This window comes from Polistes fuscatus, unplaced genomic scaffold (genome assembly GCF_010416935.1).
Source record: "Polistes fuscatus isolate 324 unplaced genomic scaffold, CU_Pfus_HIC Scaffold7, whole genome shotgun sequence".
NCBI classification, from domain to species: domain Eukaryota; kingdom Metazoa; phylum Arthropoda; class Insecta; order Hymenoptera; family Vespidae; genus Polistes; species Polistes fuscatus.
This window is the reverse complement of record NW_025113151.1, coordinates 8,998,762-9,017,792: the sequence shown is the minus strand read 5'-3', so window position 1 is coordinate 9,017,792 and position 19,031 is coordinate 8,998,762. Positions and strand designations below refer to the sequence as shown.

The 19,031-nt window shown below is 35.3% G+C and overlaps 1 protein-coding gene across 1 annotated transcript in view; it reads left to right on the top strand.

The window, feature by feature from the left end:
- LOC122524309 (zygotic gap protein knirps-like) overlaps window positions 1–16,631 on the top strand; it is a 34,314-nt gene extending 17,683 nt beyond the window's left edge. The window contains exon 3 of the mRNA XM_043646472.1: window positions 14,807–16,631. Coding sequence (XP_043502407.1) covers window positions 14,807–16,099 — 1,293 coding nt within the window. The 3' untranslated portion in view covers window positions 16,100–16,631. The remainder of the gene's footprint in view (window positions 1–14,806) is intronic.
- Window positions 16,632–19,031: the final 2,400 nt, after the last annotated feature.

The window sequence follows — 19,031 nt, the reverse complement described above, 5'->3', positions numbered from 1 at the left end:
AACGGAATGCCCCCGAAAATACTTATTCACGCGATTTTTTTACCTACCTTATTCTATTTACGGTAGGTATTTGTTTTGTTTCGGGTAGAAGATCTCCGTAACCTCTCCGGTAAATTCGATGTTAGTACTGACATTTCCGGCCACGGTGATTCGAAAAAGCACTTAGTTACTGGAACGCGAAACTTCCGCCGAGACGAGACGAGACTTTACGATTTCTACCACGTGAAAATTATTCGTACCTTCTCCGATTCCCTTTTCTCTTTTCTTATTATTTTATTTTAGTATTTCTATCTCGTTCTCCATCTCTTCCCTTTCGTATTATTTCATTTATTGGTCTACTAACTTCGTATAAAACTGTTATATTTTTTTCTTTTTAATTTTACGGTAGGTAACAGTAAACATTATCGTTGTAACAAATAACGTTGAATTTTATTTTGACGTTATAGGTATTTAAATTAATCTCTCGTATACAATGTTATATTTTATTTTTTTTTTAATTTTACGGAAGCAAAAACAGTTTATAACAAATAACTTTTTGAATTTGATTTTAACGGTACAGGTATTTAGATTATTTTTATACGACTAGTAATTAAATGAAAATCAAATAATAAATATAAAAAAATCAAAGAAAGAACAACTATTACGGATAGTAACCTAGTATTAAAGGTTAACATAGGATCTCAGGAAAAATTGATCTCGTAAACTTAGTTGGAACTATAGTAGCAAGTACGCGTTCGAATACCTTTGATCTATAGATCGATCGATCGATCTATAGATCGGATTTTTTCTAAAGAGGAACAAGGCGACGCACTTGGAACGACACAAGACCGCGGCAATTTCCTCGAGTCTGATTAGGATTTCTCGTCACGAACGACAGATTAGTAGACCGGTTCGTTCGTTCCTCTCTTTTTTTTTCATCCTTTTTTTTTTTTTTAACTTCATTCCTCCCGCCCCCCCACTCCTTTTTTTCTACTGTCTCCCTATCTCTTTCTTTTTATCTATTACACGCGTATCGCGTATTTTACGTCATTGATTTGAAACACTTGTAACGCGTTAACCACGTTTGTGTTATTCTTGGTCTCGTTCTGGTAAAAATATACCAACTTTACACTAGGAGTCTCATTTCTTCATGAGCAAATGGAACGAGTGTGTCCGGTGGTGGTAGGTCGGTTTAATGTCCACCTTCTCAAAGAATTCGATCTATACCCATTCCATTACCCTTTTCCTTTGGTACGAGCTAGCTAAACATACTCGCATAAGCGCCAAACTCGTAGTAGTAGTCGTAATTGTCGTCGTAATCGTGAATCGTACTTTGCTATCGATTCGACGAGAACCAACTTCTAATGATTACGCAAACTCTCGGGGAACGTCGAAACGACCCAACCAACCAACCAACTTGCGTTTGCTTTCGTATTATGTGGACGGTAAGGGAAAGGGAAAAGTGATATTGATCTAAAAGACAACGTCATATGTGTATGTGTGTGTGTGTTTTTTTCCTTTACTTGAAAAATCTATGGGAATAAAAATACAAAAATAGATAATATTATGTTTTTTGTTAATAAGATATCTGATAGTATCGAATAAGTTAAATGGAGAAGTATTTCGTGCTCGTAAAAAGTGAGAATAAAAATACAAATATATTATTCATTAACGTATACTTACATATAAAAAATTATTAGAAAAAGAAAAACAATTGATATTCTAATTTATTTCATATTAAGCATTACCTCGATCACAAAATATATCTTTAAAACGAATCAATAATTTCCAATTACACGACATACAATTAATCCCCAATTATAATTACAAAAACATATATATATACATGAATAATTAAACATGCAATTAAATTCAACAAAATGAAGAGACAAATATCTGAAAGCTACTCAAATTTCGCTAAGAAAAATACGAAGTAGAAGAAGAAGAAGAAGAAAAGGAAAAAGCATGATCAAAATGAGAAGAAGAATAAAATAAAAAAAAGAAAAAAAAAGGAAGAATTAAGAATGAGACGGTGGAAGTCGCAAAGTCGGCAAATAGCCAAGGGGAAGGTCGGTTAGTTCGAAGATGGCAGGCGGGATAAGTCCTCTCTGATGAGTGTACTCGCGCTAAGAGCGCCGTAAACTCGATTATGGACCCAATCTCTCCGCGATATCTTTCCCCGTACAATTAGCTCTCTCATAAAGTGACATTAGGCTCGGGGTATAAGGTGGCGCGTGTTAACACACGACAAGAATCCGAGAGGAGTAGTAGTAGTAGTAGTAATAGTAGTAGTAAGTATTAGTAGTAGTTTTCTTTTCCTTCTTTCACGTTCTATCTCTTCTATCTCTCTCTCTCTCTCTCTCTTTCACAAACCTTTCTTCTCTTTATATTTCTATCTTTCTTTCTCTTACTTTCGTATCTCTTTCTATGGCACACAGTGCAACCACCACTGCTGCTGCTGCTGCTGCTAGTGCTGGTGCTGGTGCTGGTGCTGGTGCTGGTGCTGAGGCGGTTTAGTTACCAACTTGGTGGCGCGACGCGCTTCTTAACTGCCGCTATTACGTTCCCTAATTGCCGGCCATTTAAATGCCGGTGCTGCAAATAGATTCCACGATAGGAACCCGACCAACAACACACCGCCGGATATCTCGCTAAACTTGCTCGTGGAATCGGAATAATCCGATCCCGGTAATGCACGTGATATCACGTTCAAATCCTTATTTTCCCGATCGAATCGATTTACTCAACTATTTTTCTTTTTCTTCTTCTTCTTCTTCGTTTTATTAGATAATAAGAAAAAATTGAAGAAAAAGTCTCGGTAAACGGATAAATTTTTGTACGATTTTAACTCTTTGTATTAGATTACGATCGTACTAGCCGGTCCCTTCTTGAATTCTCTTTTTTTTTTTTCGTTATTTATTTTAAGCGTTCTTTTAAAAGCAACCAAAGAAGTCACTTTCGCTGTTAAAAGTACTAAGAACGTTTATGGCTGTCACGTAGTAGTAAAGGCGCGTTCTCGATCAGTACGGAAGATCGGACACCAAGACGAATTTGGCGAACCCGAGAAAACGTTTTCAGCGCGAAACACCGAGATAGAAATAAAATAAGAACAAAAAAAGATAAAATACATACACATATATTATCACACAGAATGATCGTATAAATTGTTTTGGATTTACGAGCTTGCTTTGACGGAAACGCCCAACCCCACGTGCTGTTGCCGGTCGTGCTATGGTTGGACCCAAATCGAGTTCACTCGTAAAACGAGTATCATAATATATCTTTGATCTATGAAAGGATCGATTGAGATTCTACTATCTTTTTATTTTTTTTTTATCATCCTTTCGAATACAGGTAGTCCCCCCTACAACACGGCATCCTATAACACGATAAGAAAATTGCAAACAATTGTATTAATGTACAAATATATTTAAAAATTAAATTATCTTCAAATAATGAAATTCTGAATCTAACACGATTCGCATAAATACATGGCATTTTCTAAGAACTTATCTATTTTATTATCTTCATTTATCTTTTCTATTTAACGTATTATGATGCGTAAGAGAGAAAAAAAAAAGAAGAAGATGCAAAGTTTGCGTTCACGTACTAGGTGGCCCAGTTCACGCCCGAACGTGATCGAGGGACGAGATCGAGAAACGAATCGTTGTGCCCTTGAAGATCGGTCTTTAACATTCGGCCGCGACCGTCCTGCGCAACCAAAGACAACCGACATCATCGTGCAACGTGTCGCGACCTCGCGTCTAACGCAAATGCGGCCGATCTCTTCGAAACGATCGCATTTCGCAACCGTGTCCTCGATTTACTGCCAATTTTCTTCAACTCATAACAGTTTCATTCAGAAACATATATATTATTCCGTTTTGAAAAACTAATATCGCATTATGAGAGACACGTTATTAAATATTAAGATAAACGTTTAAAGATTAGAATATTTTTAAACATTGAACGTTAGTGTGACAAAATAAAAGTAAAAGAAATACTATGAATAAAACATTTCATATTCAACGAATATTATCAAATGTAAACACAAATTGTAAAATATTGAATCTACATATATGTATCACTTTAAATTAAATTGTGTATGTTCTAATGATAAAAAATTTCTAAGCACTTACTTTGATAACATAAAAAAATGATAAATATATATGAAAGTTAGATAACTTCATTAGAAATATATTAAATTAATGATTGAAAGTTAAAACCAAATGATGGATAATAATTTACATTTACATTAACCTGAGATTAAATTGTCGGAAAATGTTAAAACGTTCTAAGGAACCTTAAAGAGAGAAAACATCTAAACAATGAACGTTACCATAATAGTATTTCCAATGGTATACAGCGAGAATATTACCTTTAACCCCGCGAAAGTTTCGTCGCGATGCGATCCACGCGAGCGTTACGTCGTAATCGGGTTTATTAGGAAGACTCTCTCGCCGACACGATCGTTGCTTTCACCAAGAAGGAAGAAGAATAGAATAATAGGAAGAACACTAGAGGGATCAACTTATAGGTCTTTCACGCGGGTAACCACGTAAATAAACAAGCATTCTCTAACTGATTCGATTCGGTCGTTCCTTTGTTCGTTAGTTAGTTAGTTAGTTTGTTTGTTTGTTTGTCCTATTTATTTAAATCATTTTTATTTATTTATTTTTTTTTTACCTAACTCTATCGTCCCTAAAAGTATCATTTCATTTAATTAATAAAATACATTTCTCTAACAAGCTCGAATTAACCAAATAATAAATTTAATATTTATAATAATAATAATAAATAATATCTATAATATTAATATATTATTATCATAAAAAAAATATATTTTGTATATAAAATATTTTATTAATATATATAATATTAATATAATATTTATAATAATAATAATAATAAATAATAATAAACTTCAAATCTAAATCATTTTCTCTATTAAATATTCCTAATTAATAATCAACAGTTAACGCAAACTAAAACCTCGACGAAAAGAATTATAATATTATCCAGTAATTAACGAAATTAAACCAAAACCAATGAAACCTAAATCAATCCACATATCAGTTCGTAAATAAATTCTAAAAAAACATACAGAAAAAAAGAAACCCCACACGCGAGATACGAAAAAAAAAAAATACGAGACCGGTAACCGCAACAAGAAAAAAAGGAAAAACGTCAAATAATTTAATCGTATCACATGATTAACGATTCGAGTAACGTTTTCAAACGAATAGTATTCGAATGTTTGAAAGTTTTTTCTCTCTCTCTTTCTCTGTCTCTGTCTCTCTCCATCGATCGGTGACGATAGTCGTCTAGACTGTAGTAGACTCGTCGTGCAAAGATAACGTTTTCTCTCGAGGAGAAGACTACAAGACGATGAGGAGGAGGATGAGGAGGAGGAGGAGGGAAAAAGGTGTAGGGGGGAAAGGGGGAGGATAAAAAGGTCCGTGCTGTGGAAGTTGGACGCGCGCTGCGTTGGAAGTGTCTCTCCTCCTTTCGCGTGCCACGAATCACAATGCGAGTCTCGGTTTTGCTTTAGCTCGCGCGTTGCTCCTACTACTACTACTACTACTACTATTATTACTACTACTACTACTACTACTCTTTCCTCGGCGATAATATCGAGGACGTAGGCAGGACGACCCGATCGTAGATTATGCGTTGCGAAACGCACACGGTAGCGATTCAATAGAACGACGATCCGTTCTTACACTTCTGAATAATATATATATATATGTATGTATGTGTATGTATTACATTTACGTTGGTTACGTTCTGTAAGTTCGTACGTTTATATATATATATGTGTTCTTAAGAGAGGAGGCCCGCTTTGAACTCGACTCGATTTATGTTAGCCAACTTACTTCGACATTTGCGCTCTTTCCCACCCGATGACTACTACCCGCGACTACTACCACCAACGAGAACTCGATTTCTATCGATCTCCGATCGAGATCGATTAAATTTAGGTAGGTATTGATTTTTATTCCAAGATTCAATTCTATATACCCAACGAGCATACGTACGATTGTTTAACGTTCAACCAAAAGTCACTAAACAAGATTTATTTTTCTAATCCGATTTATATTCCTGAATATATATTATAAATGAATTTTTAATGGAAAGAAATAATCAGGTTTGAGAAAATGAATATGATTTCCGTACACTATTTAGGGTAAACCAAAAGTACGCGCGTTTATTCTGTTGTTTCGGATAACGCAATTATTTGATATCAATTAAAATTACTTTGTATGCAAATCAGATATTAATTTAAATTTAATATTATCGACGTGCTTTTTTTTTTATGAAATAATCATTAAGAAAATAATTTTCTCATCTAAATTCATGAGGAAATGTGATTAATGACTTTTGACTGAATATAAACACAATATTAAATATATATATATATTAAAAGATGATATACACTAGAGGTATTATGAAAATAATATAATATAAATCGTATATAATATTTGAAAAATATATATACGAATTGCAATATACATATATACATATATATATATATATATATATTTGTATTTGTATGCGTATCTTATGTTGGGTGGATTTTCTCACGCGTTTCTTCTTCTACTTCTATTCCTCTTGTTTTCTCTTTATCGATCCTACTCTCCCCGTTAAAACGTCTCTTGTCCTCGAATAGCTCGTAATGTAGCCCTCCGAAGATCGTAGAAGTTCTCTCTCTCTCTTTCTCTTTCTCTATTGCTAGCGTGAATCGTTCTCGTGCGTCAATCGTTAGGTTCGTCTATCCGACGTCGGATCCGCGGTAGGACTGATCACTCCAATGCTAGAAGGTACTACGTCGTCTAGGATGGACGTTTAGGATAGAAGTAATGCCGAAGGATAACAGCTCGTGTCTTTTAACCCCCCTCCTCCTCCTCCTCCACCTCCTCCTCCTACCCTTCCGCAACTTTTCTTCTTTTATTTTCTTCTTCTATTTCTTCGGCGGCGTGGAAAGATTGAAAGGGGATAGACTACAAAATAGCAAGCAAATAGCTCACCCTGACAAATCCTCGGAAGCCATATCGAGTTGGTAGGAAAAAATTTCTGACGTACGATCTTGCCGGCTGCGGACCGTAAAGACTCTCCCCGGCACCGACTGTCCTTTCCTTCTTCTTCTTCTTCTTCTTCTTCTACTTCTACTACTACTACTACTGTTCAGTGAATTCTGTTTGTTCGAAATAAGATAGAAATTTCTGCTAACAGAAGTTCGAGTATTATTTCTTCCCACGATATCAATTATAAGTTAGAAAATTGTTTGGATTAATTGAACATGTGAATGAATGAATTCATTCACTCTCTTGATACTCTTGATTGGTTATAAAAATATAAAAAATGTTGATATAATAGTAGAAGTATTATTATCATACGTATTATAAAGGTTCGAAGACCCAAGGAACGAACGAATGAACGGCTTTCTCGACGGGTGAAAATCAAAGCTTCGTAGTTTTGGGGCCGAGTCAGGTAGCAACATTGAAATTTTTATTACCGCGGTGTGCAACTTCGGGAGAAACGTACTTTCAAAACCACGATGGGGAAAAGAGAAAGAAAGAAAGAAAGAAAGAAAGAAAGAAATAAAGTGGGAAAGAGTAAGAGAGAGAATCAGCATACAATAACCGTCGTTCATTGTTCCTACTGTTAGGAACTGTCGACTCGTACGAGAAGGACGAAGACGACGACGACGAAGAAGACGACGACGACGACGACGAAGATCTGCAATTCAATCGTCGCGATATTGTGCGACGTGGAAGCATTTCGTGTCAGCGATGCAGGAAATTCGATTCTGTACGAGAAATAACCGTGGCGAAGCGCGTTATTTAAGATGTCGTAAATCCGTAAGCAGATTTTCTTCGTCGTGGTTAAACTCTCGTGGTTCTTTCTTATCTTCTTCTTCTTCTTCTTTTTCTTCTTCTTCTTCTTCTTCTACAAACTCGGCTTCTTTCAAAGAAGAAGAAGAAGAAGAAGAATAAGAAGAATAAGAATTAACCAGAGACAAAAGTAATAGATGAGTTTACCCACGTTACTGCGTAGAGTAGTTCTCTTGAAAATCGCTTAGAAATGAAAACGAGAGTGATCTTGGCGTTACGTTTTGCATGCAAAATGCACCTAACTCTTCCAAGGTTCGCGTCGTTTTTCAATGACGTCATTGCACGTACTCGGTTTCCTTCGAGTATAAGCCACCAGTAGTAGTTGTGTTACTACACTCTTCTTCTATCCCCCTCGGTGTTCCTTTCGCAAAACAAAACGCGGTTGCTTCGTTTTTATAGTTGCTTTTCTTGGATACTCGCCAAAAACTCGCTCGCACTATTCGTATCACTTTCGTACAACTTCGTGGAATACTCTACGACAGATCCGAGAATTCCTCGTTAAAGTTAAAGTTAAATGGAAGAATATATGCGTCAGGGGAAAAAAAAACTAAGAAAGAAAAGGATGTTACGTAGTTAAAAAAAAAAAGTGAAAAATCGTGAGAGACTCCGGATCTTTAGGTGACACGGTGTTACGGGCAAAGTACATCATTCCTTTCCTGGAACGAATAAATAGTTAACGAGCTATGCTAATTTACTTCTTCAAAGAGGAAAGTCGTAATGGATTGAAAGATCGAAGGTGTGGATCGTTAGTACTGATTCAATCGATTATTATTAGACACGGAATCCTTTACGGATGTATACTTAAAGTAAATAAGTACATGCACATACACACACAAATAATAATAATAATAATAATAATAATAATAATAATAATAATAATAAAAGTTTATCAAAAGATTACTATAATAATAATTACGATAATTATAGTTAATAATTTGCGGTAAGAAAATTTTCTTTCTCCTACAATAAATCAAAAAATAAATTAATACTTATCACATTTATCAAACACCGAACATTGTTTGATAAATGACACTTACTTGCACAAATGACTTAAAAACATATTAATGATTTGTTATCACTTCATATAAAAAAAAAAAAAAACAAATATGAAATAAAAAAATATATACTTCAATATAACAGATTATAACTCTATCAGGGTATTCCATTAGATATTAATTTTCTTTTACGAATTCATACTTATATAAATAAGTATTTATACATTGTATGTAATATAAAGCGTAATAATACAATTTTATTAAACGATTACTGCAAAACAAACAAAATATTGACAATAATAAAAATAAATGCATTTCCATCTTCGTTATTTTCCCCGAATTGCAATTATTTAGAAAATAAATAATAATATTAAAAGATTTATCAAATGACAAACGATAGTTATTGCACAAACGATTAAAAAATATTAATATGTTTTATAATTATTACTTCATAAAAAAAGAAGAAGAAGAAGAACTGAAAACAACAAATCAATCAGATATAATATAACACTTAATTCTCGTAGAAGTAAAATATCTACGTAGAACACGTACTAGTAGTAGTATTAGTAGTAGTAGGATGACCAGAAGATCATAAATTAGATCACACATCGAGTACACGGCCACGGTCGAGTGTGCGTCGGTCTCTGGGAAAGTTAGCTAGCAAAACGAGGATTAAACTTGAAACAGGAAGAGGAGAAGAAGAAGGAGGTGAAGAAGAGGAGGAGGTGAAGGAGGAGGAGGAAGAAACGGTGATGATCTTCACGATCATGACGCAGATCGTTCGTGAACTACGAACGAAGAGTTCGTCCTCTTTATCGTCCTCGTATTCGTCCTCGTCTATCGTCGTCTTCATCGTCATCTCATAGTCGTCGTCGTCTTCTTCTTCTTCTTCTTCTTCGTCGTCGTCTTCTCCTTTCCTCTTTGCACACGCGAATCAGGGTCACGCGCATTACTATAGCGCCGTCGATATAGTTAAACACGTTATACGGCACATTCATGTGCTAATGCGCGCGTCGGAGATGTTAACGAGTGGACACGCTAGGCGTTCCTTCGTTCTCATCGTGAGAGACATCGATGCACGACCAAGCGATGTTATTTAAGTAAATATATATATATACGTATAGGGTAATATATCCCAAAATTCGTCGCTTTATCTAACAATTAAAATGAAGAATATCAAATAACAAAATATTGATTTTTATTAATACAACTATATTATGATAATTTGATTTTTATTTTCTATAATTTTAATAAATTATATTAATCGATAGTTATAATGCTGTTATACGTATAAAGTAATATATCCCAAAACTCGTCGTTTTACCTAACAATTAAAATGAAGAATATCAAATAACAAAATATATTATGATAATTTGATTTTTATTTTCTATAATTTTAATATATTATATTAATCGATAGTTATAATGCTGTTACGAAACTAATGTTGTATATATTATATCAAAATATTCAGATAATATATTTCGATACATTAAAACATTATGAAAGATATTCATTTTCATAGTTGAGAAAGTTGCTGGAATATTATAAGTAGAGAAATTTCAAAAGGGAAATGTCAGTCATTAGAAAACTTAAGAAGAATTTTCATGATCGGTAACAAAATTGATCGAGGTATATCGTATGAAGATAAGAGGAGGAGGAGGGGCTGGGGCGGAGTGGGGAGGGGGGGGGGGAGGGGAGGGGACGGTAACATCCCGTGGGATTCGTGAACGGTTGAGGTCGAGAGCAAAAGCGTGCGCGACACGAAGAAAGAGAAAGAGAGAGAAGAAGAGAGAGAGAGAGAGAGAGAGAAAGAGAAGGAGAAAGAGAGAGAGAGAGAAAGAGAAGGAGAAAGAGAGAGAGAGAGAGAGAGGAAGAGGGAGGGGAGAGGGAAACTGTGAGACAGCCGACACGACCACACCGCGACTCCTATAGCACCGTTGGCATAGCTGGACAGGCCATTTCACATTCCCACGTCCTTAATATAGATTGTTGATACGCGCACGAGTGTAGAGAAGAAGAAGAAGAAGAAGAAGAAGAATAAGAAGAAAGAGAAAGAGAAATAGAAGAAGAAGAAGAAGAACGAGAGAGGGATCTATGGGATTACGACGACGAAGATGAGAGAGAGAGAGAGAGAGAGAGAGAGAGGAGGTTTAAATGGACCGAGGAAGAGACTCGTGGCTGCTCGCTGAAGCATAGAAACGCATGCGTGTAAGAGAGACGAAACGATTTAACAACGCGTGGGTGTGACGAAGAGGAGAAGAAAAGGCTCGTTCCTCTTAGCACAGGTGCCTCTTTTCTCGAGTAGAAGAGAGAGAGAGAGAGAGATAGAAGATGCGTATAGGAGTCCTCTTGAGTCCTCTCGACGAGATCGTGCCTATAACGCACGATTACATCGCAAGTGAGTAGGTACGTTCCGCAAAGACCGTAACCGCTATCCAGAAACGGCAGTCGACGTACTCCAGCGACTTACTGTTACCACTACGATCGATAGAACCTACACAGTTATGTATGTAGTACTCAACAGTATCCACAAAGACTGGCACCGGTCCATAGTAATATAGAAAAGCCCAAACGTAGGCTTTTGCTTGTAACTATTTTTCGAAGAAGCTGTAGGTATATGTGTGTAGTGTGTAAGTACTTATACCTTAGCTACGTTAGGTTCGTTTAAACTATCGTAAATTGTAGGCTCGGTGACACGTGTCATTCCATATCGGAATGTTTCCTATTTCGAGAAGATAATACAGATCGAGAGAGAGAGAGAGAAAGAGAGAGAGAGATATATATAAGTACTTTTACAATGCAATCGGATAAGAATAATAAATTGCTTCTATACTTGTTCGTTCAAATCGTGTCCAAGTGAAACATTATTTTTTTCAAAAGAGTGAAGATAAGGAAGAAGAATATAAGAAGAAGATGCAAGGAAGAGAGAGAGAGAGAGAGAAAAGGAAAAAAAAAGAAAAATAAAATAAAGAGGAAAAAGAAAAGAAACTCATCTTTAAACCGAGACGAACGGTCCCCGTCTCTAGTTGTTTGCCATGACAGTTAGCTAGAAGCGAACGGAAAATTTACGTGAGATCATCATACGTTTTCGTCCAAATAAGTTTCTTATCCCTCGATCTTATCTAAACGACACGAAAAGAGACCCGACGGAGAATTTGGAGAGTTGTGATTGGAAAATAAGATCGAGAAAATGAATCTGGATCAAAATTTATTTTATTTTTTTATTCTATCAAATATAGTAACACCGCAAACGGACTCGCGGACTATGTTTGTATTTTTCTTCTCTTCTTTTTTTTTTCCTTCCATTTTTTTTCCTACTCGTCTCTTCTATTTCTTTTTCTTTTTCACGATCAGGGACAACGATTTCTCTCCTCCGACGATTTCCTTTAGTGTACGGTTGCTACAAATCGGTCCAGGATTCCGGACGTGCCAACTGAGATTCGATACGATACCAACTAACTCTCTCGCGTCGACCTTAAATGGCAAAACACATTTTTCCAGTCTACGCTTGTTGTTCTCTACGTTCGAGTTAGAGACTCTTGTCGTTCGTTGTCATCGTAATCCGCGAGCCGTTGTCGTTCGGCGTTCTGTTCTACTCTCTATGTGGTCCACACGCGAGACTCCACGGGGAAACTGCAAAAACTTGCTAACTCGAGCCGCGACACGCGTGGTTTCTTCTTACGCAACTTATATCTCTCTCTCTCTCGCGAATCCCGTTGTACCTTTAGATACCCCTCTCACCTATTTTCTTCATCCACCCCCCTCTTTCTCTGTCTCTATCATTCTTTTATTTCTCTGTATTTTTCTATCGCTGGTTACGACTACGCAAGAACACCCCCCTTCCCCTCCTCCACCTACCATTTGTATCCTACTTCTTTTTCTATTTATCTTTCAAAATCATCCGAAGATATTACGTAGACTCCTTTTCTTTTTTTTTTTTCCTTCTTCACGCGTTAGAATCTAATGTCATTTAAACGGGATGGGAGAGGGGGGCGGGAATTACAGGGAAGTCACAGTTGTTAGCTAGACGGGAATGGTATTATAATTGATAGCCAATTTGTTGTAAAATCAATCGACTTGGAAGTTCCTACAAACATAGTAGTAGTAGTTACTTATCTTCGATATGTAGGTCACAGGTTGAAACGCGACAAATTCAGCCTCGTTCGATTGGTTAGCCCCCAATTGGGACACGTACCGCTACGCGTGTGCGAGCTTTTGGGATTTCGAACCGTTACCAAGCCGCCCACGTGGGGGCCCTCGTCAGGTGGAGCTCGGAATTTGAATACGTGTGTGTGTGTGTGTGTGGAAGTGTGTTTTTGTGTCTGTCTCTTTCTCTCTCTCTCTCTTTTTTTTCTTTCATTCTTTATGACTCAACACCGATACGATTCACAAGATATCGTCGACATAAGCAGATGCTTCCTCCTCTTCTTCTTCTTCTTCTTCTTCTTCTTCCAAAAAGGTGCGGTCCTCGGATGATTATGCTAAACAGTCTCGTACAGTTTTCCTTTAAATACCTTCCTCAATCTTTTACACCTTCTTCTTCTTCTTCTTCTCCTTTTTTCTCCTTTTTTTTTATTCGTAGGTTTTTTCTTTCTCTCTCTCTCTCGAATAAAACAGATACAAATTCTAGGACAATTTAGTATTTTGAAAAAAAAAAAATGAATTCGCTCTCACGGTTAAAAGAGACCATCTCTCGATTCCATTCACGCAATGGTCGTCGAATGTAATGCCAAATCTGTGACGTACATGTTAAAAAAGGTAAACCGTCAAACTTCGATTTCGTTCGGATTATTCGCGGTATCGCTTTTAAGGAGAAAAACGAAAGTTACCACACTTAACCCTTAAATTCCCCCACTTAAATGTATCAGGATGATTTTCTTATATATAAAAAAACCAAAACAAAAGTAGACCACACAGTAAATGTCTAGTTATTAATTTTTATCTAACAACATACGTATAGTCTTATAAAAATAATCTTCTAAATGTGACACCATTAAATTATGACAATAAATAATTAAATAAAAAAAACACAGAGAGAAAAGATTTATTTTCGGACTTATAATTTATTAAAATTCGTTGGAAAAAAAACAATGGCCAACTGAACAGCTATGATCGTCGTCAACCTAAAAAAAAAAAGAATATAAACCCCTGCCCCCTCCCAAAGAAAAAATTGGAGTATAACAAATCATTTCCAGGAAATATTCGAAGATAGAATTAGAACGAGAGTAAAATAGGAAGAAAAGGGTGGGGGAAACGGATGATACGCGCAAAAAGTAAGAAAGAAGAAGAAACTTAAGAGGGAAAGAAAGGGATAGAGAAAAAGAACGAGAAGAGATAGAAAAAGAACGACAAAAAAAAAGAAAAAGAAAAAAAAAAGAAAAAAAAAGAGCCACGTCGTAAATTAGTGGCCGATGAGCGTGCGAGCGGCGAGAGGGCCTGCTCGCGCTAAGGTGCACCTCTGGAAGGTGCGCGAGGCTCCTTCGTTCGAGGCGGTTTTATCGTCGGCCGACAGGCGTTTAACTTTACGAGCGGCCACGCCACGTATATACTCCTCCTTTACGTCCTTCTCCTTCCTCGTTTCTTCCTTCCCCATCTTCTTCTTCTTCTTCTTCTTCTTCTTCTTCTTTCTTCCCTCTTTCTTCTTCTTCTTCTTCTTCCCTCTTTCTTCTTCCTCTTCTAGGCGCGGAGGCATGCTAATTCTCGTGACGCGCGTAACATTAAACTCTGACGTTTAATCCGGTAGAGACGCGCGTGGCTTGTATTCGAGGGAATCTTTGCTCGACCCTTTATATGGTTCGACCCGACCAAACACCGAGGAATATGTTTTCCTCTTTCTTTCTCTTTCTCACGTATACACACATATATATATATATAGAAATATGCACATAGCAACGTAAATACGGAAAAGAATAATTTGTATTATTTTTCTGATTGCAGTCGTTCTTCGGTCGCACCTACAATAATCTGGGTAGCATTTCGGAATGCAAGAACGGAGGAAATTGCGTGATCAATAAGAAAAATCGTACGTCATGCAAGGCCTGTCGATTGAAGAAGTGCCTGATGGTTGGTATGTCGAAGTCCGGTTCGCGTTACGGTAGGCGTTCCAACTGGTTCAAGATCCACTGCCTACTTCAGAATGGGACTAACTCTAACCAGAGCAGCGATGTTGCATCCTCCGCCCTATCCCCGTTTGGATCTGCCTTCCTTCCGGGATTCTTACAACAGCCTCAAGGTCAGCAGGCTGCCGCTGCCGCCGTTGTCGCCGCCTCCGTTTACGGGTCTAAGGACCCCAAGGATTCTGCTGATCAACCGAGACAATTTCCTGAACAGATCAAGTCCCCTCATCCGGACGACATAGCTTTGCACGCTCAATTGCATATGATAAATTGGCAAAGAGATACCGATAGGACATATTCTAACGGTCAACAACAGCAACAACAGGCATCTTCGGAACCATCGAGGGATGCCTTATCACCCTCTCCGCGTAAACGACGAAACATCGAATCACAGCAAGAACAAGAACAAGAAGAGTTGCAACAACATCATCATCAGCAACAACAACAACAACAACAGCAGCAACAAGTGCAACCAACTTCTTCGCCCAACTATTCGTTGAATTATATGCAATCGGCGGACGTAGTACCTAGTAGTGTACCTGAAGTTTTTCGACCGTTCTTATCGAACTGCAAAGCGTTATCAGAAGCGCCAAGTGATTGCGGTAGCTCCCCGAACGATAACGGAACCGATAGACTTCAAGATGGCGAATCTAGATGCAATTCGGCCATGAGTTATTCCAATTCCAAGAGAACATCTCCCGATCAATATTTTCCGACTAGAAAAATCAACGCCACTGTCACCCTTACAACTGCTGGTTACTTTTCTTATCCTCCTTTGGGACTTATTTATCCTCAAGCAAATTTGGTAACCCCGGCAACGGCATTGCGTACTCAACGTGGCGGTGACGTTCCTCTCGCCATTCCTTGCATCGGTGGACTAGCTGTCGAACAAAAAGAACCTATCGATCTTAGTATTAGGTCAAGTCGGAGTTCAACTAGATCTAATAATAATCTTACGGAAAACGAGGACAACGACGACGACGATAACGAATCCAACGATAAAGATGACAGTTCGAATAGCGATAGTTCAATTAACGGGGAAACTAAAAGAAAAGGCAAACCTTTGGATTTAACATTGACGGTTAAAAGCTCCTCGTTATCGTTTATGCTTTAAGGAACCTTTTTTGAATTTTTGCGAACTCGGATGGGTAGGCTCTGGTCTTGAAATATAATATGTGTTCATTATTTGTACAATGGAACTTCCAGTATTTGAACGATCTAGTGTTTTCCCATGATCCATTATCAAAATGCATTATTATTCAAACGCTCCGTATAACAGTGGTTCTCAAACTTTTCATATTCTAAGCATCCTATAGTAGAAATCTAACAAATTTATCATTAAAAGAAGTTAAACGTTCTTTTTATATTAAAGGATTGACTAAAAATTAATATCATGTGAGTTAATGGCTTGCACCAAGTCCGATTACATTTTGCATTTTATGCATGCATTATGAACGTTTTAGAAACCACTGATTATACACTTTCCTATTTATGTCATTTACTATTATTAAAACGAATAATAGAGATGTGGTAAATCCTTTGTACAATGTTATATCTTTTTTATTGCTCCATTTGATAAATTGATATCGTACGCAATTGCAATTCTCAAATAATGATATTATGAAAAAATTTTTGTGCAGTACGAATTGTGCAGTACTAATAATTAAGTATTAAAATAAAATAAAAAGAAAAAAAAATATAAAAATATAAAAAAGAAAAGTGTTTATAGAATATTCTATAAATATTAAAAAAATAATTGAAAGAGTGTTACGAAAATTTTTAGAATACATAATTTTGAATGATTTACGATTATGGAAATGGAAAAAAAAAATAAAAAAAAAATAAAAGAGTACATTATAAATCATTGTAGTCCCATTTACGAATAAAACTTTGATGGAGCCAAAGAATAAAAAAAGTGGACTACTCTTTGAATAAAAAATATACATGTATGAATTGTTAGACAATAGACAAATTTCCTAATCAGAATAGTTATACGTTTCTTTTTTAATTCACGATGATACTGGATGTTCTACTGTATACATATACATATACGCTTGATTGAATGAAGCGAATTAAACGATGCGATATCGCTTCTATCTCGTAATTTATTTCGATTAATAATATAAATTACGATACAATTTATAACTCTATCGATTTTCTCTCATTGGGGTCGATATTTAAAGAAAATATCATATATGTATACATGTATAGATAAATTAGTCTTATCGATCAAAATCATATATAATACAATAGAATATAATATATATGTATGTATATATGTATGTATATATTTTTATATATATGTATATGTATATATATGTATTTATATTAAACGTAGAGGGATATGTATATATTTAAACAAATCTGCGTGGTATATCATACAACAATCTCCATCATTCGATATAACTATTTTGTTTTTTCTATTTTTTTTTTCTCATGCATTATCTATTGTACATCCAATGTTTAAGTGTAATAATGTAATTTTTTTTTTTTTTTGGATTTTGAAATAAAACACCCGTACCGATATACAATAAAGAACAAAAAGGGGGAACGACAAATGTTACACCTGTAATCTAATTTCATACTCGATCAAAATTGATCGTAATATATAATATATCAATAATATATTATATATATGTATAAATAGTAAAATATAATCTGTCAAGATGTAAATAGTAGATTAAGTAAGTTAAATTGTCTACAAAGTCGATATCGTTTTCCTGCTTTTGCTTGGTGTATGAATTTCTTTGCTGATAAAATATGAATTATTTTTTTTTATTTCTTTTCTTTTCTCATTCTCTTTCTCTCTTTCTCTCTCTCTCTCTCTTCTTACTTATCTCTCTTGTTCCTTTTATTTTATTATCTTTATTTTTCGACATTATATTTCTATTGTAAATGTTTCCTTCAAGACGATAAAGACTAATAGTCAATACCTAACAATAAGTATCAAACAAAATAAATATTTTTGTTTAATCAACGTTGTTATATTTCCTTTTTCAATTCTTACCACCTTTCGAATAATATCCTCTTCTAATTTTTAATAAATTATTTAGATATTTAATTATAGAAACGAAAAAAAAATAATGAATAATATCTCGTAATATTTATATTAAATATATAAAATTAATTTCAATAAAAAAAAAGTTATTTAGATATTTAATTACAGGTAGGAATATATAAATAATTCCTTCAAGTTATCCTACAATTATTGAATTAAATTCTAATATTATTCGAGTAAATATATTAAAATATGTATCATACATATTTAGGTATTAAAAAGATAAAATAATTTTTGAATCTTATCAAGCTTCAAGGTAAGTAAACATTTGAATATATTTTTTAGTTTCCCCTAGTTTGATATTCCCGTTTGAAAGAGAACAAAGGAGATCGAAATCGATGAAAGATGGTAGACGCGAAAAGATTCATTCCGAAGAGAAAGATCGAGTCAAGGTACCCGTTGCTCTCGATTTACTTGCTTTTACAGATCACTGAATCACGAATCTCCGCGGGTAACCTTGCGAACGATGCGCGAACGTTTTTACTGCCTTTACATCAAGACTCCTCTTCGTTTATCGCAAACCATATATTCATACTACCTATTCACATATGTATCTATATATAACACATACACCTATATATATTGGGTCGAGGAAAAAGTTTCTTCGTATTTTTCAACGTAAAAGTTAAACAATTCTTTTCCATATTTTCTATTCAGCCTTCCCCCTCAAATGATTTTTCAAACTGTGTGTTTTCTGCAAACGATCAATTTTTTATTGAGTATTATAACTAAAATAATATGCCACAATTTTACTAAATTGTTTTCCTATTATTTCAAAAATTACAAATCTCATATTTATTTGTCATCGTTTTTTCCAACTTATTTTCACTCAAATTCATAATTTAATAATCACTGAGACCGAATAAACAAATTCTATAATTATTCTATAATATATTATCCTAGTAACTTCTATGTAAGAGTAATATCAAATTCGATTAATATTAACCAAATTTATTTATGCGATAAGATTCATTGTCTATCGGGAAAA